Source organism: Lynx rufus, unplaced genomic scaffold (genome assembly GCF_022079265.1).
Source record: "Lynx rufus isolate CCGP_SWC_20201006 ecotype Redwood Valley unplaced genomic scaffold, mLynRuf1.p SCAF_5, whole genome shotgun sequence".
NCBI lineage: Eukaryota > Metazoa > Chordata > Mammalia > Carnivora > Felidae > Lynx > Lynx rufus.
Genome location: NW_025814867.1, coordinates 148,149,344 through 148,176,487, shown reverse-complemented (window position 1 = coordinate 148,176,487; position 27,144 = coordinate 148,149,344). Strand labels below are relative to the sequence as shown.

Below are 27,144 nucleotides of genomic sequence, written 5' to 3'. Positions count from 1 at the left end.
ATTATGTGTTAAAGCCCTAACCGTCCCCAGTACCTCAGAATGTGACTATGTTTGGAAAGAGGGTCTTTAAAGAGGTGATTAAAGTAAAATGAGGTCATATGGGTGGGTCCTAATCCAACATAAAGAAGTCATAAAGATCATAAAGAAATTAGGCCAGAGACATGCACGCACACAGAAGAAAGGCCATGTGAGGACACAGTGAGACAGCGGCCATCTACCAGCCCCGGAGAGAGACCTCAGAGGAAACCAAACCTGCTGACACTTTGATCTTGGACTTCCAGCCTCCGGGAACATGAGAAAATAACTTTGTTGGTTAAGCTGGCCAGTCTTTGGTATGTTGTTACAACAGCTCTAGCGAACTCCTACGATTGCCAATCTCTGCCTCAGACCATGGCAGAAGCGATGTCAAAGAAACATGTTTTCGTGGTTCGCATTTCCCATTCCCATATCATATAAGCCAGAAGAAAATTGTTCTCAGTATGTGTTTCGTGGTGCTTTGAAATCCACAGTGTATCTATGTGACTGGCCTCGCTGTAAGAAAGCCCTTTGTGAGGTCATCATGTCACTCTTGCCAAAGCTGCACAGATGGAGACATGCAGGCTTTTGAAAACACTTGAGAAGACACCATGCCTCACTTTGCAAACCCTCTTTTAAGAAACATCATTACCAGAAATCCATTCGATAACATCAAGAGGAGGCGATGCCTCCAATATTTGAAAACGCTGAAAACACTGCAAAATGATGGATTTAAGACCATATATTTTGGAGAAACCAATATTGCCGAGAGTCTTGTCGCCGGAGAAGATTTCAGTGATGGGTGTTTCATGCAAACTCCAACTTGGTGTATCGTGCATGCTGGTGGTAGTCAAGGATGGGTGCCTTGGAAGTACCAGACGTTCCTTAGAGATGAGGTATGCATCAAACAGGAAGACAGCCTCTTCTCTGAGTTCTGTGATGTGGCGAGGAAGGCCTACGGGAAGTGCGCCATTGTGGTCAAAGAGAGAAGGCAGCAAGACAAGAAGAAGCCAGAGGAAGACAAAGAGCCAGAGGCCCAGATCCATGCCCCATCGGTCATTAACCTAAAGAGCCTTGTGTGTTGCCCGGAGGTAGCCAAGTCCTGTGGCCACGAACTACTCTCTCTGCCTTCCCTTTACAATTACCTAAACCCTTTAGACTCAGCCTGGTCTTCTTTGAAATGGTTTATCATCAATAACAGAAAGGAGTTTTGCTTTCAGTACATTGACAGTGTCTATTCTTACCAGTACATACTTGTCAGAGATTTAATTAGCAAAGGGATCGAAAGGATAAACCCAAGCAAATGGAAAACACTAACCGACAAAGTGCGGAGATGGGAAAACTACTATCTTGGTAAATTTTCTTAAGGGTGATTCCTCTAACAAGCGGTTGGGACCATGCTACGGGCAGTCTTTACCAACTCTGCTGGGCTCGACTCGGGACCACTGCAGCCAAAGATACTTCAACAATGACCTCACAGGGATGCTGTGAGGACTGAGGTTTCTAAGGGTGTTGGCCAAGTGCTGTAGGTTTACTGGAGGTTCCATTAAAGCTTGTTGGTGAATTAGGGATCTCGACTCCCGTCTTGTTAAGGCCATCTTGAGGGCTGGTCAGTGGGAGGAGTACAACTAAGCCCAAAGGAGCTTGATGGGGAGCAGGGGTGGTCAGAGCTAAAGGTTGTGTGGTCGAAACTTTTAGGTCAGAAAGAAAAAGAACCAAGTGTGTGGTCACAAAAAGGTTGAAATAGTGTGCCAACCAGCTTGAGCCACCAAAACAATCTACAGGGAACCAGTTTGCCATCAGTAGGAGATGTGGTCCAGACAGTGGCTAAACAGGCTTTTTGCTTCCCGTTGCTCGAAAAAAAGGTGTTGGAGGTTGAGTGAGAGACAAGGAGGTTCCAAGGAGGTGAAAACCCATCCAGATGCTCCAAGGTAAGTTGGTGGTCCCATAAAGCACCTGGAAAGCTGTACCAGGGATTGATTCAGCTAGGAGTTGGTGGGTGAACAGGTGAAGTGAACAGGAGTCTGTGGAACCCGTTAATCCAAGAATCCTCCAAGAATCAAGAGATCATGTAACTTGCTCTGGGGTGGAGGAGTGAAGGTTTAAATGAAGAGTTCACGGGCACCTGGGTGGCTCAGTCGGTTAAGCATCCGACCTCAGCTCAGGTCATGATCTCATGGTTCCTGTGTTCAAGCCCCGCGTCGGGGTCCGTGCTGACGGCTCGGAGCCTGGAACCTTCTTCGGATTCTGTGTCTCCCTCTCTCTCTGCCAACTGCCCTGCTCGTGCTCTCTCTCTCTTTCTCTCAAAAATAAACATAAAAAAATTTTTTAAAATTCAAATCCAAAGATCATGTGCACAGCCATTATTCACACTGCCTCTCTACTACTGGGCACTCATTTAATCCCATAATGACCCCATCAGATAGGTTCTACCATTTCCCCTCTTTACAGGTGAGGAGATTGAGATGTTTTGAAGTCAGAGTCTAAAGCCCACATGCCTAACCACCATATTTGGCTTTGTTCCCGGAGTATTTGGCGTTTTTTTCCCTCCCACAACATGGCGACACCAGGCGACACCAGCTGACAAAGCAGCCGCCTCCAAGTGGACACCCACAACAAAAAGATATTTCAACACAAAATTGAGCAAGAGGCAGAATGCCTTGCAAAAACACATTATTTTGCAGTGAGAGGGGAAAAATGGAAGACTTTTAAGGTTCTCAAACAAGATAAACCAACAGACGCTATTTTTGTTTGAATACCACAATGATCTAATAAGATGAGTTTGGGGTCCTCTTCCCTTGAGACCTGGTTTCATCATTAGGAAGGCACTTAGGGGAAAGAGACGTCAGTATAACCAGAGAGATCAAAAGGACCCCCTTTAATGTGCAAGTTAGTTACATAATACTGGATGCATAATTAAGAAATGCTGCGTAATACTAAGCGTGGAAACTTCCGGCAGAAAGTCATGGAAAGTACGCTGGGCTTTGGGAGTCGGATAGACCTAGGTGGAATCTCGAGTTTCCAGCTTATGAACCTGGGGGACTTTGGACAAGTTACTTCACTTCCCTGAGGCTCAGTTAACTCATTAGTAAATTAGGGTTGAGGGCTTTAAAACTCTTAGCGCAAGCAATGTCTGGCACCTCCTGAGTGCCCCATAAACTGAAGCTCCTGTTATTATAGTCCAAGCTGAGGGCCAGCAAGGATGCCCACGGTTAGACCTGATGTTGCTGACCTCATTTCCTTTCCACTCTTTGGGGAAAATGCCTGCTGCTTTTCATCACCAGGGCATAATGAGAGTAGACGCATCTGAAGATACTTTGATCAAAGGAACTTTGTTCTCTGGCATTTCTTTTAAGACCATCTGTGATAGGTTAGGCAGCTGATGGTAATAAGAGGTTTCTTCTGATGGGGAGGACAGGGAGGATGGTGAGCATAGCCAGGACTCTTCGAGACCGATCACGTGCTACGCCTGAATGAAACAAACAGTAAGGTAACGAGGCGCAGCAACCCTGCGTGTGTGGACGAGTCCTCCGGAAGAGACTTCATGAGGTCAGTGGAGCTGCTGTCTTGCTAAGAGGTTGGCTGGTGAGATGTCCCATTCCTCTTCGGCCCTCACCGTCACCCACAACCACATCCCCGCTCCGTCTCCATGGACCATGGTGACTCCCAAGGAGGTGGTGTGTTGGAACGGTCTGTCCTAAAATGAGCCCCAAAGCAAATAGGCAAATGGAGCTGGAGCCCAGTGGATCCTGCCTTGTCCACCCGAGGAAGGTCCAAGGCCTACCCAGGAGGTGCAGACTCCTTCCACGTGTGATCGTTTTAGACATACAAACCATTTTCACGTACTTGACCTCACTCAGTTTAGACGGTCACCCTATACATAGGCAGGGCAGTGATCCTTAAGTTCATCTGCCCATGAAGACAAGTCCAGGCGGTAACCGACACCCGTAGGGGCACGGACACCTGTAGTGACAGGAAGGTCAGGCAGAATCCACATCTTCTCAAGTAACCTTCGCGCCCGTCTCTAGCAGGCTTCGTGGGTTGGTTAGGATTCGGTCATGCTGCGAGTAGTGGAGACCTAACCCACAGAGATTTAACAGAGAAGGCACCCCGGGGAGCTCCTGGGTGGCTCAGTCAGTTAAGTGTCTGGCTCTTGATTTTGGCTCAGGTCATGATCTCCCGGGTCATGGGATCGAGCTCTGCACTGGGCTCTGTGCTGGCAGCACGGAGCCTGCTTGGGATTCTCTCTCTCCCTGTCTCTCTCTCTCTCTCTGCTCCTCCCTTGCTCAGGCATTCTCTCTCTCTCTCTCTCTCTCAAAAAATAAATAAACACAAAACAAATTTTTTTAAAAGAAAGTACCCCACCTCCACCACAGAAAAATCGAGAAGTGCCAAGGTGGCAGCTCAGGGCTAATACGATGGATCCATGGTCATCAAGAACCCAGAGTCCTTCCACTGTCCTAACATGGTTCCATCCTCATTGTCCCAAATGGCTGCTGAACAAGCCACTGCATCAGCATTCCAGAGGCGGGAGGCGGGGGGCGGTGGGGGGAGCACTGACAGGTCACACATCTGCACCCGCAGCCTGGCGCCTTCGTTCGGGGCTCCCCCGGTGGGGTCTCCAGGCTCCTCGCAGGGAAGGGGAAGGCTTGGGGACACTTTGCCCCGCTCTGACTTCTCCACTCCAGGACCTTCCCTCTGGCCTCCCACCCACACCCCGGGGGGCCCTGAAACTACCAGAGCCTTTGTTTAGGGAGCAGCTCTCCGTCTGGGCGGATCCACCTGACCCCTGGCAGGTGCACCGGGGGGGGGGGGGGGGGGGTGGGGAACGGAACGGGGCGGGCCGGCCCTTCCTCCTCGCTTTAGACTCTTGCTGGTGCCATCCGGTACCCTCAGAGTAAGTGGTTAAAGGCTTAACTCTTCCATTTGGAGCCTGTTGCCTCGATCAGCTACTCGGACGGCTGGCAGCTCAGCCCCCTCTCCCAGCTCAGCTGAGCCACTGGAGCCCCCGAAGCAGGGAGACACCACAGAGGCCACGGGGGAACAGGGAGGAGGGTGCCTCCGTCCGAGGGGAGAAGGCAGACGGAGAAGGGATTGTGGAGTCTGGCCCCTCACGGGCAAGGCACAGGGGGCTCTCCCCGCTGCACGCAGCACCCCTCCCACGCTGGGAGCAGAAGGCCTTGTGCCAAGCCGGAGGGGAAACTGAGGCCACCGCCCTGGCTTCCAAGGCCTTCAGTGCCCGGTCCCCAGATGACCCCCCCTCCTCGGGCCCTCCCTGCTTCCTCGCACAGCCGGTCCCCCTTCCTCTGTCTCCTTCAGCCCTGATGGAGCTCAAGCTTCCCCCTTTCAGAAAAACTTTTCCGTCAATCCTGCCTTCCCCCAAGGCTACCGAGGTTCCTCTCCCCTCCCGGGAGGTACTCAGCCTGGTGCAAAGTTGGGGATCACAGGACAATTCTACAGTTTTCAAGGTCTCAGCTCGCTATGTTTTCAGATGAGCTACCTCCGGCTTTAATTCAATGGGGCAAGCTGTGAATCTGAAAAAAGTACAATCAGTACATTAGAGAGAGTCCCAAACATCTGGAAACACAAGGAAAATATTGAGCCAATTATTTGAAAACTAACCAGTTGTTTGTAACTAACGTGTCGTTCAGAAATGTTTTTGGGGCGCCTGGGTGGTTCAGTCAGTTGTGTCCGACTTCGGCTCAGGTCATGATCTCACAGTTCGTGGGTTGGAGCCCCGCATCGGGCTCTGCAGAGCCCGATGCGGGGCTCGAACTCATGAAACCGTGAGATCATGACCTGAGCCAAAACCAAGAGTTGGAAGCTTAACCGACTGAGCCACCCAGGCGCCCCTCTAATATATTTTTTAAAGATTTTATTTTTAATTTAATTTAATTATTCTTATTTTTTAAATGCTTATTTATTTTTGAGAGAGAGAGAGAGAGAGAGAGAGAGATGGAGTGTGAGTCGGGGAGGGGCAGAGAGAGAGGGAGACGCAGAATTGGAAGCAGCCTCCAGGTTCTGAGCTGTCAGCACAGAGCCCAATTCAGGGCTCGAACCCACGAACCTGAGATCGTGACCTGAGCCGAAGTCGGACGCTTAACTGACTGAGCCCCCCAGGCGCCCCAGGAATCTGCATTTGAAACTGCCTCTCGTGTGTGCTCACGTTGGAGAACCCATCCTGCATTCTTGTTTCCCTCCAGACCCTCTCCATTATCTCCCGGCTTCGCTCCCACACAGGGGCGACCGGGGACCGGCGCCCAAGAGGCGATGTCGAGGAACATCCACGTGATCAAGTCAGGCGAGACGCCCTGCCATCAAGGCCCAGGCATCTAGAAACCATCGGGACTAGGGCACCCGGGGGTCTGATGAAGTCAGCGGAGTGTCCCAGTTCGTCTCAGGTCGTGATTTCCCGGTTCCTGAGTTCGAGCCCCTCATCGGGCTCGTTGCTGTCAGTGCAGAGCCCACTTTGCATCCTCTGTCCCCCTTTGCCCTCCCCCCCTTGTGCTATCTCAAAAATAAATATTAAAGAGAGAGAGAGAGAGAGAGAGAGAGATCGTCGAGACTGAATCATTTAGGCAGCTATGTTTCCCCAGAGATGAGAATTTGGATACTTTTCAGGGAAGAGGTGATGCTTTTTAAATTTTTTTTTTTTCAACGTTTATTTATTTTTGGGACAGAGAGAGACAGAGCATGAACGGGGGAGGGGCAGAGAGAGAGGGAGACACAGAATCGGAAACAGGCTCCAGGCTCTGAGCCATCAGCCCAGAGCCCGACGCGGGGCTCGAACTCACGGACCGCGAGATCGTGACCTGGCTGAAGTCGGACGCTTAACCGACTGCGCCACCCAGGCGCCCCGAGGTGATGCTTTTTAACACACTCAAGATATTTTCGTTTGAACTATTCAGTTCCTGAAATACATCATATATGTCTCTGCCTCTCTGCCTCGATAAGCAAAGTAGTTGAGCCTTTTCTTAGTGACTAAGGTCATCCTTGTGAACATAAAGTCATAACGTGCAGTGGTCCCGGTGTGGGGCCGTCGGCCACTGTGTCGCCTGGCACTAGGTGATGGTACAGTGACTTCTCAGGCTCGGTACGCTTCACAAAGACCACCTCTTTCGTGCCGAGGCATTTCTCCTAACAGCCTTTTCATTTCTGCTTCCGATATGTTATCGGCTTGAAACCAATAGAGAGGTGTTAGGACAAGTTAGATTAGATGGGATCTGTGTAAGGGGTCCCGGAGCTCCCCTGCGGGGAGAGAGTAGGTTTCAGTTTTCGCTCTCAGAAACCTCTTCCGGCTGCCCGGGGGCGGGTCTTCTTGTGGCTCCACTCACAGTTAAGGTCGGAGAGCTGCTGGATCGCGGCAGACCGGCTGGGGTCCTGGTTGTGGGCGGCACCGATCTCTCCGTCCACCTACATTCATCCACGCATAGCCTGCATCCCGCCAATTATTTAAACCAAACAATACATCTACTGACTTTGTGTGTGGTGAATGATTTAAGCAGTTCAATCCTTAGGTCACCCTCTACCAAATTTTCCAAGATAAGCAGTTTTCATAACCCCATGTTCCACAAATTCCCAAAGCAGTTTTCAGTCCCCTAGGAAAGCACCTGTTTAAAACAAACGTGGACCATCTGGTTGGGCAGATTGGGATTCTCCAGGAAAAGGTTACGGCCCCCCTCCTAGGATTGATGAAGGCAGCCAGCAGGGGGTGCACGTGGGAGGAAAGGTACCCAGAGGTACCCCGTGTGCTGGAAGCCAGGGATGCCCTAGACCCGCAGAGAGGGAAGGAAGCAGAGACAGAGTTCCCAGGCCAGGGTGGGTGGGTCGCCTGCCGGGCTGGAGAGGGCACCGTGACAAAGGCAGGAGGGTTGGCCGTGGCCCAGGGTCAGTTCTGGACCCCACCTGAGGAACTCGGGGAACGTGGGGACCAGGGCGCAGAAATCCTAGGGCATTCCACTTCTGTTCTGGGTCTGTTCGTGCTCCACGAGACCCAGGCCACACGGACTCTGGGGATCTGTAGCTTGTTGGGTCAGAATCAATTCTGTACCTAGAATTTGATCCTATGGCAATGCTGCTTCCTAAATTGTGGGTAAGAGCATCCAGTAACCACAGTCAAATTTAAGAACGATAGAATTCCTTTTACCCCTCTGGTTTAAAATTCGAAGTTCTGTCAATCTGGGCCAGAGGGGGCTGGACACCCATTAATACACAGTTGCTCCTTGAATGCAGGGGTTAAGGATGCCAATCCCCTGCGTAGTCAAAAATTCACCTGTATTCTTCGTAAAACCTAATAGCCTATCGTTGACCAAAAAGTCTTACTGATGGACATAAACAGTTGATTAACACGTCTGTTGTGTATGTATTATACAATGGGTTCTTTTCTCTTCATCTTTCATATCAGCTCTTATTCTGCAAATGGTTACATGTCATTTCTGACCATGAATTTTAAAAATGGTTTCTTCCAATTTTATTTTTGAATAATTTGTCAAGTTAGCTGATGTACGGTGTATACAGTGTAGTCTTGGCTTCGGGAGTAGATTCCTAGGATTCATCTCTTACATACGACAGCCAGTGCTCATCCCAACAAGTGCCCTCCTTAATGCCCGTCTCCCATTTTCCCCGTCCCCCACCCCCCCCACCCCCATCAACCCTCAGGGTGTTCTCTGTGTGTAAGAGTCTCTTATGGTTTGCCTCCCTCTCTGTTTGTAGCTTAATTTTCACCAGAGGGTATTCTGCTAAGTGAAATAAGTCAGTCAGAGAGAGACAAATATTGTATGAATTCACTCACATGTGCAATCCGAGAAACTTAACAGAAGACCATAGGGGAAGGGAAGGAAAAATACAATGTGTTCTTCAAGCAAGCTAGGGGAAAAAAACGTTAAAACCAGAAGCAAAATACATTGACAGCACTGTATTTATGGAGAAAACCCACGTACAAGTGGGTCTGAGCCCTGTGGTTCAAACCTCCGTGGCTCAAGGGTCGATTACACACTCATGCAAATGTTCCACGTGGCCACCAGCAACGGGACCAAACCTTCCCCCAGATGTATGGCTTTGGTTACTGCTTTCTCATCCCTGATCCGCTCTCTAATCGAGGGAAGTGAGACGTCGTGAATCTTTTTGCAGGGATCTCCGTCTGTGAGGTGCTGAGTCAAAAAATCTTAGTATCGCTTCTCTCAAACCTGAAAGTCTCCCTGGTTCATCCCTCCCCTTCGTCTCTTATCGCAAATCCCAACAAGCACTCGGTGGGGGGGGGGGGGGGGGGGGGGAGAGGACCGAGTAGGCCCGCTCTTCTAACTCTGTCACAGCAGGACTCGGGGACGCGAGTTCTTCCTAGACTCCCGCCCAGTGTGGCCGATGGGTCTCACCCTGCAGCCCTCCCCACGAGGACCCTCCTGGGTCAGCAGAGGCGCCAACGTGGCTTGGGCAAGTGGGGTGCGGCCTCCCTCCAACCCAACAATGGAAACACGGCCGGAGGCGGGCCGGAGCAGGGCAGCGTGCGGGAGGGCAGCACAGCAGAGGGCCGGAGAGCCGGGAAGGGCGCGTGGCCGAGGCTCCCAGACGCCACTTCTCCCTCCGCCCGGTCCTGGGTCAAGAGCACCTGCGATCCCAAGAAAGGCCGGGAGGGGTGCAGGTTGGCAAAACTCCCTCCCCTCACAACACCGGGAGGGGGGTGGGGGGTGGGGGTGGGGGGCGGTGTGTGTCTGCGTGAGACAGAAATGCTCTGGCTCATTCCAGAGACAGAGACAACCTTTTTACAAAGGTATTTTATTTCAGTCAACAAAATACTGGTTCTTTCAAGGGCATAAAAAAATGCATACAATTTTAAGTTAAACCTATAGGTTGGGAGTCTATCCTCCGACACCCCATTCAGTAAGGGTCTCCGCTTCCTTCTCAGCTGGGATCCACTCAGGCCGACATTTAAATCGCAAACTCTAGAAAGGAAGACAAAAAGGGTGGGTATGAAATGTCTGATTGAACACTGACAGAGGTTTGACCTGCTCAGCGCTGACCCTGGCGCTCAGCCGGTTCAACGTAACAAACAGAAACCACCGCAAGTTTATCTATTAAAAGAGTGTTATTTTCAACATCCCGGTTTTCTGCCCTGGTTTCAAAGCAGGTTCGAGGCTGGCAGGAAAATGAAGTGTCAGTCTCGCGGCAGCCCCTGCGCCCTGAGGCCTCTGCGGGTGCCGGTGGGAGGGAAGCGCTCGTGGCCCCACATCCCATCTTTCCTTCTTCTTCTTGGTCTAACGCGAAATGAGGGCTCTGGGGGGGCCGGGGTGGCTCAGTCGGCTCAGGTCATGATCTCACGGTCTGTGAGTTCGAGTCCCGCGTCGGGCTCCGTGCTGACAGCTCGGAGCCTGGAGCCTGCTTCGGATTCTGGGTCTCCCTCTCTCTCTGCCCCTCCCCCTGCTCGTGCTCTGTCTCTCTTGCTCTCAAAAATCAATAAAACATAAAAAAAAAATTAGACTCTGCCTGAGACAGAAATTCAACCTACCACACATTTCAAAGAGAACTGCCCTCCCTTGATGGTTTTAGTTTCGCAATGCTCCCTCTTTCCTCACCCCAGTGCCCACTCCTGGGTTTCAGCCAGTAAAACACCATTTCCAAAAAAACCAAGGTTCTGGCCAGGGACGGCGTGAGGGGCAATGACAGAGGAGGGGATTCTGGGCCCGGGGTGAGGACCGGAGAGCCGCTGTGCTTCACAGTCTCTCAGTGCACGTCCCTGCACTCGGGAAGGTGATGCAGCCGGGGTGAGGCCCGGCTGAGCTGGGTTCGATCCTGACTCTGCTCTTCACGAGGCAGAGGGCCAGCCCTTTCTCAGTCTGAACGGGCCCCGCGGAGCTATCAGCAGAAGCAATAAGCCGGCCAGCTGAGAAATGCTGAGCAAAATGCGAGCCACACAACAGTCATTCAGTAAGTGTTGCTACGATTACTAGTCGTGTGCCATTAACCTCCACAGGTCCAAACTTTTTTCTTTTAACATTTATTTATTTATAATAAGAGAGAGAGAGAGAGCGTGGGCGGGGGTGGGGCAGAGAGAGAGGGAGACCCAGAATCCGAAGCAGGCTCCAGGCTCCGAGCTGTCAGCACAGAGCCCGACGCGGGGCTTGAACTCACGGAGTGTGAGATTGTGACCCGAGCTGAAGGCTGACGCTTAACCGACAGAGCCACCCAGGCACCCCTACACCTCCCCAGGCCTAAAGATCCTCTATGGGAGGCACCTGGGCGGCACAACCGGTTAAGCATCCGAGGCTGATTTTTGCTCAGGTCATGATTTCACAGTTTGTGGGATCGAGCCCCGTGTTAGGCTCTGTGCTGACAGCTCGGAGCCTGCTTGGGAGTCTCTCTCTCCCTCTTTTTCTCCGCCCCTCTCCTGCTCTCTCTCTCTCCCTCAAAATAAATAAATCAACATTAAAAAAGGTTTTTAAAAATCCTCTATGGGAATTCCTATTTACGGAAGCATGGGATCTCCGGGTGGAGGGGGGTTAGGAGATCGCTGGCCCAGTGGCTCCTAGAGCGACACGCTGCTGAAAGGGCTGTGTTAAGAATCCCCCAGTGCATGTTAACTAACTAAAATTTAAATAAAAAATACACCCACGTATGTTAAGAAAGAAAAAAAAAGAAAGAAGAATCCCTTAATGGTTTTTCAAAAGAACAGATGTCTACACCCACGTAATGGAATCTCTCGGGGGTTGGGGCCTGGAAATCTGCACTTTCAACAATTCTGATCAGTAGCCAAGTTTGGGGACCGCTGATCTAGAAACGCCTGCCACCGTAGTTGAATCCTCAAATTTTCAGAGCAGCACAGAATTCAACCTGATAAATGGAAGAAATCAGATCCGTGCACCAGAACTAAGGGAGGTGTTGATCATCGTCTGTTCACTCTGTGGTGGGGTTTCAGAACTACTTCCTGGTGCCTTAACTCAACAGATGTGCTCTGGGCACCTCTTGGGTGCTGTGACAGGCCCAGGGCTACCGCGACGAGTAAGACTTCACGCTTACGTGAAGAGGTTGTTGGGAAGGACCCTCTGGGACTAACAAGCCAAGGCCAAGGGGCCAGAGCGTCTCCCACGGTCAAGGAGTGGCCTGAAGAAGTGTGGGGAGTGAGCACTGGAGGGGCAAGAACACATCGGGAAGGGATTTCTATGCCATTCCTGGGAGTCAGACTTTCTCCTGAAGATCGAGCAGGGTTTGTTCATCTTAGGTATGGGCGTGGGTCTCCACAGACCTGTGACCCCACCTCCTCCCCGTCCCCGTCTGCAATTTGATGTGCAACTGTAGGTGTTTCTACTATGCGTGCTTCTGCTGGGAGAAGGTCCACGGCTCTCAGGAAATTCTCAAGAGTTCTGCGACCCAACACCTGCTCAGCCCCACTGCCCGGATAAGGGAGCAGCGCCCAGGCTTCGAGCAGAGGCGGGCACAACCTAGCTCATCTGCACCCAGGGTGCAGGGGGCCGGGATCTGCACACCTCCCCTCCCACAGATGCCCCCCATCAGACAGCAGGTGGGTCTCACGCGGCCCTCAGCCTGGAGGGAGGAGGGGTTCTCTGACCCCCATGTCTGTGCCTCGGCCCACCCCGGTCCGCTGTAAATTTTGCACGAGCAAAGTCCCCATACCTTTGGTTTTTCCCTCTAGTTATCTTTCTTCTCCGACTGCTTCTTTTTCTCAGCTTCCAGTTTTGCTTCTAATCTTTTCCGTTGGTAGATTTTGACTCCAGCAAATGCCAGGCAGAGAATTAAGGTTTTTGCTGCCAAGATATACAGCAGCAAGGGCATGTGTTCAAGGACCTTAAAGAAGAAAGCAAGCATTCTAGATGTACTACGATTGAGAAGGAACGTTTCTGTTACATTCCCTCGTTTAGCAAACCCTTACCGCACACCTATCACGTAACAGGCACCAGGCCAGCTGCTGGGGCTACGCCGGCGACCAGGACAGACGCGGCCTAGTTTTCCCTCCGCCCTCCACCGCCCCCTTGCTGCTGGCTTCGTGCGCGAACCACCCACGGGCCGCAGACAGAACTGTGGTCTCCCACGACTGGACCAGGCCCTGGGCCGGTCACCCCGGCCCCTGCTGCCCAGGAGGCACTGCGGTCCAGTGAAAGCAGCCGGAGCTGGCGGGGGGGGGGGGGGGGGAGGCGCAGGGGGGCCTGGACTATAGCTCTGCTCCGCCACCGACCGACCACGAGACCTGGGTCAGGCGCTTGACTTCTAAGCTTCTGCCTCCTCAAGGGAGGTGGGCCAGACCCCGTCTCTAGATTCTCCGATCCTAGGAGGCTACGATTTCCTCTTGGTTGTAGCTACTCATCAGCATCGGCGCTTCAATAAATATAAAAATACAGTAAAATTCAAAACATGAAAACTGAGCTACTCAGTAACTGTTCCCGTAGTTTCCGGTTAGAGGGTAAGTTCTGACCCATGGGCCACAATGGCGTCCGGGGAATAACGATGGATTTGAATTACTGTCTGTGCTAGTAGGTACGTTATGATGTTAGTGCACATAGAGCAACAGTGTCTCAAGGGAAATACTATACTTGTTTCATAAACACGGTTAGCGTGACCTGAATGATAATTGTGAGCTTTTCGCGTGAGTAAAAATTCCTTCCCGAATAAAGGTGTGCTTTAGTTGAGTGATCACTTATTCTAGAGGATTAATTAGGGAGGATTTATTCCAGTGAAATCAGTAAACTGCCAAACATAACTTATTATACGCAATTCCCATATAAGGAGGTCCTACTAGATTCTACTACAGGAAGCACATTTGTCTCTCCTTCTAACAGAATGAGTCCGTGAAAACTTTAGTTAGCCGGGAACAATATGCTCACAGAGCGGGAGGGCTGGGAGGGATTTTAAGCACGACTTAAGTCTACCACTCGTTTGCCTTACAAACAAGGAGAGTGAAGCTCATGGTCGGGGAGAGGCCTGCGTCACACAGCCGATTCACGATGAGGCCAGAGTCAGAATGAAATATTCTAACCTCGATGCCGGTCTTCTTTCCCCTGCTTCCCGAGTTTCAAGGAAACGGACTTAATGAAATCATAAATTACGTACATATGTGTTCGCACAATTTTATTACAATTCTTCAGGCTTAGACGTAGATATAGATTTCACGCTTAGATGTCGTGGCGTCAGTGAGGCCTACAGGGAGCTCACTGGGCACTACAAGCCTCCCCTGCAGGTTCCTCCCATAGCAGGCGGGCTCCTGGCTCCTGTCCCAGGAGGCAGACAGACTGTCCTAATTTTATGGCTGAGAAAGTGTAAAGCTGGAACGGTGAGGGTCTGACTGAGCTCAGACCGCTCCAAAACCTGAACTCTCTTTATCACTACACTGTAAGATGCATCATCCGCTCCCCACGCTCACCAATTTTACTATTAAATTATACAAACAAACGATGTCTGGGCTACTGAATTTACTAAAGCCGACTGGAATCACTACCTCTGAAACTATTTAACAGGCTACTTACGGATATTTGAGGACGACGGCAAGGTGGTACAGCGGGAAGAGAACGGACATCCAAAGGAGGAATCCAAATATTTCAATTGTTTTAATTTAACCAGAACAGTCAGAACCCAACAACACTGAGCAGCTGGGTAGCAGTTTCCAAGCACAAAGTCATTTTCACAGCAAAGAATAAATACAACATACACACTGAGAAAGACCACTCGAGCAACAGTAGAAAAAACTGAAAACTTTGCAGAAGTGAAACTTTTCATCGTGACAAATATAAGCAGCTTGGAATGCGGATCTTCCTCACTCAGACTTAGAGCTAACCTCCGCTACCTCCCCCCAGTAGCCCTCTAATTCCTGTATTTTCTTGAAGGTTCTCAGTCAAGATGAGGCTGGACGCCACGCTTACAAACCAGCTATGAAAGAAAAAAAGCGTTAAATGTGCTTTTATTTTACCTCCTTGGCGGCAAAAATCAAGCAGTTCAGAGGCGGAAACCCCCTTTTATGTTCATGGGGTTGATCTAGGCCAACAGAGCACTAATCCACATGGGAAAGTCACCCCTCCAGTTCTCCCCATCTCCATGGCTGAGCCCGTGGAATCCTACTATGACGGAGCCCACATCACAGCCCACGGTTCCCTGTGATCTAAACATCAAACGGCTTTACCAGTGACGGGAAATGTAGAGCTCAACGGGAAGTTAGAAAATACACTGAATTGGGAATACATCAACAAATGGACAGAGGCAAGTGGTGTGGGTACTTACTTTCTTTCTAAAGGTAGTGGAGAGGAGGCAGCGCGAGGCAGGGGTTTCAGGACCGGGAAGGGGGGCAGAGAGGCGGCAGCAGAGGTCAGGGGCCCCCCTTCTTCAGGCTTAAAGCCAAGGGTTTCAGGGCTGCACTCCTGCCCGTCTGGGGGACTGAGCTTCAGTTGTGCTAAATGTCTGCCTTTGATTTCTTTCTAACAAACCCCTCATTTTATTTAACTTTTTTAGAGTTTATTTATTTTGAGGGAGGGGGATGGTCAGAGAGAGAGAGGGTGAGAGAACCCCAAGCAGACTCCACACTCCATGAAGAGCCCAACGCAGGGCTCAATCTCACGAACCATGAGATCGTAACCTGAGTCAAAATCAAGAGTCAGCCTCTTTAACCAACTGAGCCGCCCAGGCTCTCCCTGTCTCAGTCTCAAAACCAACCAACCTTCAAGGGGGTAAGTGAATAAAATATTGTGGGAGTGGGCGAGATCTATGCCAATTTTTAAAAATTTTTAGGTCTATTTATTTATTTTGAGAGAGAGAGAGAAAGTAGGAGTGGGAGAGGGGCAGCAAGAGAGGAGAGAGTGAGAATCCCAAGCAAGTTCTGCACGGAGAGCAGCGGGCCCAACGCGAGGCTCGAGCTCACGTACTCAGAGATCACGACCTGAGCCGAAGTCGGATGCTTAACCGACTGAGCCACCCAGGCGCCCCATACCAACTTTTTAAAATAAATCCCCAAATCTTGGGTAATGAGAGTGGCTCATTTTTTGAATAATTAGCAAATACTGTCGCTAATGCGCAATATTGACTGTCACTGATGCCACAGGCCCCCTGAGCCAGAAAGGGAAGCCGACAGGATGTACCGTGGGCTACATAATCCTGCTGCCTTCCAGGGCCTCATGCAGTCAGGTGCAAAGAGAGGCCACTTCTTCCCGGCAGTACAGGGAAGGGCCCCCTCTTAAACATGAGGTGGTTCCCAGGCAACCACAGAGCTATGTGTCTGCTCGAAGTTGGAAAGGTTTGGGCAGATTCTGTCCCTGACATAAGAAAGAACGCCTTCTGTCACCAGCGGGATTGGCCTGGGTGGTCAAGTGGGTTGTCCATCATTCTACGATTAAGAACGTTCTCTGCGCCCTGCCTTAGACCAGTGGTAGCCCCAGACTAAGTGATCAGGAACTTTGGCGGGTGTGTGTTTTAACACCGTCTGTGTTTTAACAAGTCCTCAGCAAGCCTTCAGTAACAGTTACTGCCTCTTGTCCCCACTGACTGTGGCCACCACAGAGAGGACAGGCCCTTCCCTAAATCCCACCCCACGCCGTTTTCTGCTTCTTCCCCTTGTATCTCCTTGCTGCCTCGTCTTTCCTTCCCAGCCTTTCCACGGTGAGTTCTGGAATCCCAATATTTGCTAAACAAACGCTCCAACATTTTCAACCCCTTCAAGAAGTCCACACTCTGCCTCTTAAATTCAACCAGGCTTGTCCTGGAGAAAAGTCCCCATGGTCCGTCCTTCTGCATGGTCCCCCCCAAACCTTTGCCCCAAAGAGCTGGGGAAGCAGAGGGGTTCTCTGTCTCCTAGCCCCCCCTGGTCCTGCCTTCCACACCTTCCCAGGGAGCCTTGCAATGGAAAGCTGGTGGATGTTTTGAACAAGCAAATGCTCATAATTGCAAAAATACACAGTGAGATCCTAAGTTTGAAAATACACACGCTACACTTACAAATACGGACAAAACACTGGAAGAAAACACACCCAAATTGTTAACAGTAGCCATCTCTAGACGGTGAAGACAACACGATTTTTGCTGGATATCATACTTTCAAAGAATCTACAATATGATCTATTTTGGTGGCTGCTCTCTAAACCGACAGCTACCACACCCCACCCACTTTGGGGATTTGGTGCGATGAGTCTCCTTCCCTCTGTAAAACCTGCTGGCTGCGGCCCACAGCCCGCTGAATGCCCAGCAGGATTCTGCCCTTGGCCCTGTGCTCTCATCTGCTGAATCTGTTCTGCAGAGGACAGCTATGTTTATTCCCCAACTAGTTTAAGTTGTACTTGATGTTATCGTAGGTAATTTTTCTAAACACAACACTTAGTGAAATATGGCCATATTGTATAAAGAAAAAACTTGTTTCCATGAGAAGTAAATCAAATGCTTTCGATGCATTTTCGAGTTTGAGTTGAAAAAAAAAACACAAAAAAACCAGTGCTGTTGGCAACACAAATGTAAAAGATTAGGGAAGACGACATAAAAATCTGGAAAGATTTTGTATGTAGGTTGTTTCATAACATATTAACCCACTTGAAAGAAACCAAAATGTGAAACTGTAGGTAAAACTTTACAGGCATGGTTTTTGCAAGAAAAGTGGGGCAGATCTGAAGTCAGTGTACCCCCGCTCAAAGAAAGGGCCTAACCCCCCTCCAAAAGTCTGGTGACTAAATGAACTTTTATATGTTTTAACTTAAAATTAAATATTAAATAGTATTATGATTCCTGCTTTAATTCATTTTTTCTTTTTAATCAACCCACCTCTACAGCACTGTTACTCTCAATTTAAAAAAAAAAAGTTTTTTTTTAATGTTTATTTTTGGGTGGGAGAGAGAGAGAGAGAGAGAGAGAGAGACAGAGCATGAGCAGGGGAGGGGCAGAGAGAGGGAGTCACAGAATCCGAAGCAGGCTCCAGGCTCCGAGCTGTCAGCACAGAACCCGACATGGGGTTCAAACTCACGAGCTGCGAGATCATGACCTGAGCTGAAATCGGATGCTTAACCAACTGAGCCACCCTGGTGCCCCCTACTCTCACTTTTTACAATGAGGAGAAAGAAAAAACCAAGCCACAACATATAAATTCAAAGCATACTCACCTTCCAGTTCATGCTGGGCCAATTGCGAAGTCACTCCTGGTCAACGTGGGCCTGCTCAGACAAGCACATGGAGAGAGGAACTGGGAGGTCAGGTCTTGCTGTTCTGGCGGGGAGAGAAGAAACAGGTCACTTTGGGTTTTCCAGATCAGTCTACCTTAGGAAGCCTTCCCTTTGATGGAGAGAAAGGGCACATGAGCAAAGATAGCAAGCCCCACAGAGAGGAGGGTTCGGCGGGGGGGGGGCCAGCAGGGGACCCAGAGCCTGGTGGAAAGCAGATGGCCCGGCTCAGGGAGGAAGACGGGCTTGGCTCTTGGTGAGCAGAAAGGTCTCCGTGGCTGTTTTTTGCCGGGGCTGGGGGCACAGCCCCGAGCAGCGGTGGCAGTGTTGTGCCTGAGGGGACAGGTGCTCCCCCCCGCCACGCATCTGTGGACAGAAGAGCTCCCAAGTCTTCTCCACCCACCTCCTGTCCTGAGCAAAGAGCTGGCCGGCGGATGAGTGCCTCTCTTTTTTCAAGTCCTCTGAGTGTTAAGCTCATCTTGGTTTTTAAAAAATATCTGGAGGGGAGTAAATGATACGGAAAAAAACTGTCCTCAGGAAGTAATTCCTATCTAGAATCTCATCTAAAATGTGAGGAAGCAGCAGGAAATGACAGGTCAGGGGACACAGCTGGAGCACAGCATCTGCTCCAAGGCCTTGTCTGTCATTATTCTTATGCTACGGCACGTACCCCAAGAGTCAGAAGACTTGAGTTCTGGATGAAGAACCCACGCACTCTGGTAAGTGACTTCCCTCCCGGGGCCTTGGTCCCATCTGTAAATGAAGAAAGGGGGGCGTCAACCAGATGGGCTCTAGGGCCCTGACTTTTTTCTGAAATTTGGCAACTTACAGTATACTCAGAGCTTCACGTCACTGTGCCCGGCTGCACTACGGCACATTAGCTGTGCAAACTCATTTAGTTTTCACACGCGCCCCGGAGAGAGATTTATTGTTCCGGGTCAGAGATGAGGCAACAAAGTTTATGTAACGCGTCCAGGGTCGCACAGGGACTGGGATTTGAACCCATCCAATGTGGCTCCAGAGTCTTACCCTGATATAGGCAGAAAGCTTTGCAAATTCAAAAATCATGGGGACGCTTGCCTTTAAATGTACTTAGAATGGAGAAAAGGCACAAGAAAAGGTCAGGCCTTTAGAATGGGGATACTAAAATGAACTTCGGGGAAAGTGTTTTATTAAAACTTTTACTTACAAAAGCATGTAAGTATAGAAAATTCATACCTCATCGATTCAAGGTCATAGTATCTGGAAAACAGGCTGGTGGTTGGCACAAGATAACCGAGTTTTCCCCATGACTTCTTTCAAAGCCAGATAAGTTCATGATAGGAACGTACACCATAAATCTCTTTAAATGGGATGACGTGATTGAAGGTGCTCGTTTTCTTCATGGATAAATGGCCTGTTTGTCCTCAAGTAGCAGGAGATTCTGACTTGCACTGGAGAAACACGTTCCTATGACCTGTTGCTAGAATTTTCACTTTCAGTAATCTCTGATAATCTCAGGGCTTAGCCATGTTGTAATTGAACAATGTTTAGGGTTATGTAAATTTTATTTTTACAACTCTTGCTCTAACGGAGTTGTGTACAAATACAGTAGGTAAGTTTGGCTGTCCTTTATTTTCTGCGGTCATATTAATGTATTAATGTAATTAATTACAAGAATTAATGTAAGAATTAATGGATTAATGTAAGATGCATTAATGGATTAATGTAAGATATTGATTCCCAAGGTCAAGGGCAACAAATAGGTCCAAAAAGCTTATGAGAGGAAATTAAAAAGAACACCCCATGGGGTGCCTGGCTGGCTCAGTTGGTAAAGCATGTGACTCTTGATCTCGGAATTGTGAGTTAGAGCCTCACACTGGGTGTAGGGATTATTTAAGGAAATTAAAAAAAAAAAAAAAGAGTGTTGACTTAAAAAAAGAACACCCAATGGTCTGGCCCTCTGGCAACCAAATATTACATTTACTACTGGTGTGACCTTGGACAACTCACTTGGCCTCTCTGAGCCCCGCATCTCTCATTTGTAAATTCTTCAGAGATTGGATTATAAACACTAAGCACAATGCTCAGTCCATGGAACACATTTCAATAAATATCAACCATTAGTGTTATGATAAATATCTCTCCTTCTGCTAATGGACATGCCAAGCTTAAGAACCATAAACAAGAGGCAACCAGGGCAAAATGCAATCAATGCAAGATAGCAGGGACCAAGAGAACTGGAGAGCTGGACTCTATTCTTGGTGGCACCAATGGCAGGCATGTGACCCGGGGCAAGCCATTAACCTCTCTGAACCAAAATGTTCTCATTTTAAAAATCGGAATCCAAGGAACAACTCTGCAACTCTGGAATTCGTTAAGTCCCCATTTTCTCTGATATCACACAATCTGACTATGAAAATTTACTGGCAGTTGCCTCGGCTTCATACCTAGGGTGATGAAATTCAAGCTCTTTAGAAGGAAACATATTTAAAGTCAACCTGCAAAAAAAAAGTAGTGGGAGTGATGCAGTGAGCGGGTGGGAGACAAGAGGGCTGATCAATCCGGCTCATTCCTACCTGCTGCCTCCAAATGATAACTTTCCTCTTCTCCCTTCAATCGCATGCTCTAACTCTAACTTTCGTAGCACCTGGCAGGACTTCAGCAAATGAGAACTGAGACAGCTAAAAATATCAGCAGGCTATTAGCTCCACTGCCATATGTATGTCTGATGCAATATTAGCCACAGAAGGCAGCTGGTATCTGAGGGCTGAACTGCAGAAGCCAACAAGGCGTGGACACTGTTGAGGCATAAAGACTGTGAAGGGCAGGAGGTTTTAGACTTCCCCCGGAACTATGCACCATTCAAGCTAACTTAAATCTGAAAAACAACAGTGGCTCAGATAGAAGCCTTTGCTTCTATCATTTTTTTTTTCCTTTGCCAGATTTATCCTAAAAACCAGAAAAGCTCTCCGTTTATTCAGGTTAGGACAATGAAAGCCATCTGGACAAAATACTGGCCAGAATCTACGTTTTCTTCTTGGCACACCTAACAAACTCCAGGGTGGTCAGTCTCCTGCTATCTACGCTCATTCCAGCCGCTAATTAGGCCGTGTCAGAACGTTTCGGAACATGTTCGCATTCCCGGTCTCTGCCCTTTTCACCCCAGCTCTTCACCCAATCATTAGAAGTTGGGTGGTGCGAGGAGGAGGGAGTTGCAGGTGAACCCTGGGCATCACTCCGTCGACCTCTGAGCCCCACTACCAGGTCACGTGCGGTTCCCAGGGCCAGAGAGGCTGGATCTCGGCTCCTCCATAACCGACCCTTGGGGAGTAACACCTAACCCGCTGAGACCCGGGGATGAGGGCCAAAGGCGGCCGTTCTTCCCCCACCCATCCACGTAACAGGGTGTCCGGAATATTCGCTCATCCCTCCAAACCCTCCGTCCAGAACAACTGGGCCCCGTCCGGACCTCGAGCCAGCCTAAACACAGAGCCCCCGGCGCCGGATCCGCGGATTCCGCGGCGCCGGGACGACAGAGCCAGGCCGGGGCGCTCCGCGGGTGGGGCCGCGGCGGCCGTCACCCTCCCGGTCCCCACTCGGGAAGCCGGCGCCGCGCGGCAGGGGGGCCGGCTGGCGGGCATCCCTGACAGAACAGCAAACGCGGGGCCGACCACCGGACTCCCCAGAGCCCCCCAAAAGCTGTCGGGCTTCGGGTCAGGATCCCGCTGACCGGATGTCACCCACTTACAGCTCCAGGCCGCGGAAGCTCCTGCGCCGGGGCCTGCACAGGAACGGTCACTCGCTCAAGGCGGCGGGAGGACTACACGTCCCGACATGCACCGCTCCGCGCGCCGGCGCAATGGACCGGGGCCGCATTCGCGGGCGTAGGCCCGGTACGCAGGCGCAGTGGGACGCTCCGCACCGGACTGCTGGGAGCTGCGCAGGGGTCAGGGGTCACGATTGGCACGGCCGGACACGGTGCTCTGGGTCCCGGCGCGTTCCCGTTGTGACCTTACCGGAGCCGGGGGAGGTAGACGGCTGCAGGGCTGGGCGTCCCCCTTCCTCTGGATACTACCCGCTGCTGTCTGCGACTGAGGATACTTGGGTCCCCAGAAGTTTCCAAATATAGCGTTCATCTCTGACAAAATGCGTGCATTTTCCTTTGGGAGAGCGGTAGCCCGGGTACCGGGGTCCCAGCTTCCTTCGTTCACCAGACGCGAAGTACGCGCTCGGGCACGCTCAGCCCCGGCCCCGCGGGAGCGCGCAAGCCGGACCCCAGATAAATGCAAGGGTGACCTCAGGGAAGGTGCACGGAGCTCTTTCTCCGTGCTCGGCTCACCCTTCTGTGGATTAAGGAGCCGAGCAAGGGGAGAGTAAGCGGCTGGCGCAAGAACAACACCCGCGAACTGCAGGGACAGAATTTAGATTCGAACCCAGGAGGAGGTCTGACTCCAAATCCCATTATGACATTTTGTGGTGATGACGCACAAGGTGTTAGGCCTGCAGAGGACAAGGACAGTGAGGGGTGGAGGGTTTGGTTCGGCTGACCAGCGAAGTTTTCCTATAGAAAGTAACAAAACTAGTTTTGTTCTGAGCACTGTGAGGCTTCTTGTCTCACTGAAGTCTCGTAACGAGCCTATAACCGGACATCATACAACTAACTCGCAGATGAGGAAAGGGACGCACAGAGAGATTAATTTGTCCAGGGTCTTAAAGCCCGCAAGTGCCGGAGCTGGGACCCTGACTCTCAGTAGTCTGGATGTAGACCGTAGGGGCAGCAACTCCCATGGGCTCGTTTTCATTAATTTTTTTTTCAACGTTTTTATTTATTTTTGGGACAGAGAGAGACAGAGCATGAACGGGGGAGGGGCAGAGAGAGGGGGAGACACAGAATCGGAAGCAGGCTCCAGGCTCCGAGCCATCCGCCCAGAGCCTGACGCGGGGCTCGAACTCCCGGACTGCGAGATCGTGACCTGGCTGAAGTCGGACGCTTAACCGACTGCGCCACCCAGGCGCCCCCCATGGGCTCGTTTTCAAACCACTTCTGAACTCTTGGAAGAAGTTAAGAGGCGCTCAGGTCATATGGAGCCAGGAATCCAAGCAGCTGGAGCTCGAACAGCGAACGGGGTAGAAAAGAAAAACAAGTTGTTTGAAGGGGCATCTTTAGTTGCCGAGTTGAAAGTGGAAAGCCTAGGATTTGGGGGATTAATGTCGAAGTGGCAGACAGGCAAGTGGTTCCAACAGCTCTCTACCCAACATGCTTCTGAAGATTGGGCATTTCCCCCATCCCCCAAAAGGAAAGCTGGCCGATAGCCATCTATGTCACCAGCTGTCCTTTCAGTGATGATAATAAAATGCACTTTCTTCCAGAAATCTACATTTCTTTCCCTCAATTTGGTTTCCTGTGTCAAAGATGAAGCCAGACACTAGTTAAAGCATGAAGGATAGACTTCCTTCAGTAACTATTGCAACAGAGAAGAGGGTCCAGGATGAACCAAAGTCAACTTGGATTTATGGAGTGGGAACTGGGCACCTTAGGGGGAGAGTGGGGGAGTGGGGTCAGTTGAGCAGAATCGGGGAAGTGGAAATTTACAAAAACCAGGGCATTAGTGGGTCTGACTTGACTTACCTGAAAGAGAAGCTTCTGTCTTTATGACCAGAGAGAGTGGTGCACGTTAGAGCAAGGTAGCCACTGGGTGGGAAGGGTTCCCTCCTTGAGTGTTGGCGTTTCAAAGAGACAAGGCAGTGCTGGCTGGTGAAAGGTTTGTATCTCAAAGCAGGAGAGAAAAGATTTCTAATTCCACGTTTTCTAACTGCTCTCAGAGGGGATTCAGGGAGCTGATCTGCCAATCTCCAGGTTTGGGCTGGAACCAACAGTGAATTTTCCCAGCAGCCTGTTGAGTTTTCTCAGGCAGACACTCTAAATGGAGCTGGGGTCCTCTTAGGGATGAGGCCTTGAGCTGTTAGAAGCTGTGCTAATGTTTGTTCAAGTCTCTTAGTGTGAAGAGGGGGACGAAATCACTTGTACCAAGTCTCTACAGTATTTACAGGCCAAGGCCGAGACCTGCTTGCTGGCTCGGAAGAGACCGACCAGAGGTTAGTGAAGGAGATGGTCTTTGTCACCTGGTAGAAACCTTGGGTCTCTGTCTGGATCCCGACCCAAGGCCAGGATTTGGTAGCCGGGGCTGCTTCTCTGGGCACACCGGGATGAACGTTCTGTGTGCAATAGCGTTTCTGGATTCATGATTTGAGGAAGGAGGCCACTCTGGTCACATGTGAGTATCAGTGGATTTTCATGATACTGTTGTAATGCTTATGTTAGCATAATTGCACATTTGTTTCTAAGGAACAAATATCTCGTAGACACCTCCCTCTGGAGATACAATCCTTGTAGGCGACAGAAGACATCCTACAAGCCTTGAAGAAGGGATTCTTTTTTTGAATTTTGTCTTGGAACCCTGAGACTTTTTGCTTTTTAAGATTTGATTTACTTATCATCTATTTTATTTATTTATTTATTTATTCATTATTTTAAATGTTTATTTTTGAGAGAAAGAGAGAGAGAGAGAGCAGAGGAGGGGCAGAGAGACGGGGAGACGCAGAATCTGAAGCAGGTTCCAGGCTCTGAGCTGTCAGCACTGAGCCCAATGCGGGGCTCGAACTCATGAACCACGAGATCGTGACCTGAGCTGACGCGGGACGCTTAACCAACTGAGCCACCCAGGCGCCCCTATTTGTTGTTTTTTAATGTTCATTTATTTTACCTTGAAAGAGAGAGAACGAGAGAGAGTGAGTGTGCATGAACAGGGGAGGGGCAGAGAGAGGGAGACAGAGAATCCCAAGCAGGCTCCATACCGTCAGTGGGAAGCCCAACGTGGGGCTCGAACTCACGAACCTTGAGATCATGACCTGAGCCAAAATCAAGAGCTGGCCGCTTAACCGACTGAGCCACCCAGGCGCCCCTAGAGTCCTGAGACTTGAGGCCCTCCTGACAATTGCTGTGCCTTGGCTGAGAAGATGGGGAGATAGGGAAGAAGAGAGGGAAGCTGGGAGGTACGAAGCAATAACCCCATACACCCGTCTTGGCTTTGACTTCCTCCTCTCAGCTACTCTCAGAGAATACACCTTAACCCGAGTTAGGTCCTCATCCTGTCCCTGCTCTAGCTCTGCCCACTCTGTGTTGACCTCCTTCATAACCTGTCAAGTTGTCCTCATGAGGTTTACGTACCTGACTCGCTCTAATGAGCGGGTCACTCCAGCTCAGGGAGTCTCAATCATCTCTACACTCCTGGGGTCTACGCCAGTGGCCTGAGTAGATAGACAGGTGTTAAATATCGCTTGGCTTAATTAGTAGATGAAATCACCTAATGTGTGGATTGCATCTCTAATGCAATGTCTAGATGGAGTGAACTGTCTAGCTTTTCAACAGACATCAGTAATTCAGACACCTTCTGTACCGTTAGTCTCTTGAAACACAAATGAAAATCATTGTAAATGGAAGAAAATCAAGTGACTGAAAAGAATATGCTATTTATAAAGTGATGTTACAACTTTTCATGATCCTTTTCTATAATAACAAGAACTTTAAAGGGTTAGTTTTCCATAAAACTTTAAATGTTAATTTAAAAATATGTTTCTGTTGCACTGGGCACTTCTTAAAGATGCTACTTCTCTGTTGTGGGCGATTTGCCCTCGTGAAATGTTTGTTCTGTCGACAGACTTCCCAGTAAGCCAGATGCCGGGAAAACAATATACGTAAAGTCACCTGGTGATTCTGTTCATTCATCACTTCAGACTTGACATTCATGAATGAATAAATAAACGCTCTGATGTCAAGCCAGTGAGCAGGTGACACATTTTTGAACCACAGCCTCTGCGCAATACATCTGGGTTATTTATAGAGCGAATTCATCACATACAAAATACTGTTTCATGAGGAAGACAGTTCAGTGACTTGTTGGTACCTGCCTCCCCCTCCTCCCCCGCGCCTCGCCGCTAGCACACAGGCGCTGTCCTTCAAACTTGACTTTATTTCCACTCACTCGACAAAATGTGTCAAATTTGACATTGACTAAAGTGACATTTATGGTGCACAGAAAGTAAAAGGGATCTTCAGCATAAAACACGGCTCTGATGAGCAAGTCTAAATCACACTGAGGTTACCATTGTCGTCTTAGTTGAGTTGCCACAGGGTCTCCATGAAAATTCTCAACAGAAAGCAAGGAGCTTAGTGTCGTCTAAGCAGTGACAACTTGGATTTGCTCCACGGCACAGGTGTCTCTTCACATCCAGGTATCCGCTGTTGGCTTGACGCCTTTCCTCCTCATCAAGGAGCCATATTGAACCCCGCCGCCCCGAGGTTCTCGTGGATGGTGGTCTTTGATTCTTCTAGATTCAAAATTTGACTCTTGTACTTCTCTTGCCAATCTTCCACGATGTACTGGTGGTAGGGGTCGTTGGAGTGCTCTCGTCGCTTGGATTTCACCGTGCTCACCAGGATGGCGACAATGATGAAGGAGAACATGCCGATCATCACCATGAGGTACAAGATGACATAGTAGAAGTTCTCAGCATCAAGCTTGGCTTGCAGGGCCTCTTGCTCAGCTGTCGTGTTCCTGCGCCAGTTGTCCATATAAGTAATAAAAATCCTTCTGAAGACATCTTCCAGCGTCTGCGTCAGATTGGACAGGGCCGGCATGTCTCCCTCCCGCTGCAATTTAAATAATGAAACAGATGGCCAAGGTTAAGAACACTGATTCTTTCTGCATTTGCCTACTTTAAGGGATAAGGAGGGGTGAATACAAAGGGGGAGGTAATATAATTTCTTCTTTACCTGGCTGGTGATTGATTGAGTGCATATTTTTAAAAAATTATTCTTTAAGCTTTGCATATGCAGTTTATGTGTTTTTTGCATGCGTGACACCTTCCAACAGAAGTCTGATGGGAGGGCGCCTGGGTGGCTCAGTCGGTTAAGTGTCTAACTCTTAATTTCCGCTCAGGTCATGATCTCACGGTTCAGGAG

The 27,144-nt window shown here is 49.8% G+C and overlaps 3 protein-coding genes across 3 annotated transcripts; 1 reads left to right on the top strand and 2 right to left on the bottom strand.

Annotated features, from left to right (window-relative positions):
- The first annotated feature begins 626 nt into the window (after nucleotides 1-626).
- On the top strand, nucleotides 627-1,382 carry CUNH21orf140 (chromosome unknown C21orf140 homolog). Its single transcript, XM_047099191.1, has one exon. The coding sequence runs from the start codon at nucleotides 627-629 to the stop codon at nucleotides 1,380-1,382; it is 756 nt and encodes a 251-aa protein (XP_046955147.1).
- Nucleotides 1,383-9,770: 8,388 nt separating this feature from the next.
- Nucleotides 9,771-21,957, bottom strand: SMIM11 (small integral membrane protein 11). Its single transcript, XM_047099557.1, has 5 exons — nucleotides 21,871-21,957; nucleotides 18,811-18,893; nucleotides 18,084-18,186; nucleotides 12,640-12,810; nucleotides 9,771-9,953 (listed from the first exon to the last, which is right to left on the bottom strand). Exons 3-4 carry the CDS (start codon nucleotides 18,093-18,095, stop codon nucleotides 12,655-12,657), a joined length of 168 nt encoding a protein of 55 aa, XP_046955513.1. The 5' UTR covers nucleotides 18,096-18,186; nucleotides 18,811-18,893; nucleotides 21,871-21,957; the 3' UTR covers nucleotides 9,771-9,953; nucleotides 12,640-12,654.
- A 4,491-nt stretch (nucleotides 21,958-26,448) lies between these two features.
- KCNE2 (potassium voltage-gated channel subfamily E regulatory subunit 2) lies at nucleotides 26,449-26,820 on the bottom strand. Its single transcript, XM_047098794.1, has one exon. It carries the CDS (start codon nucleotides 26,818-26,820, stop codon nucleotides 26,449-26,451), a length of 372 nt encoding a protein of 123 aa, XP_046954750.1.
- Between the last annotated feature and the right edge of the window lie 324 nt (nucleotides 26,821-27,144).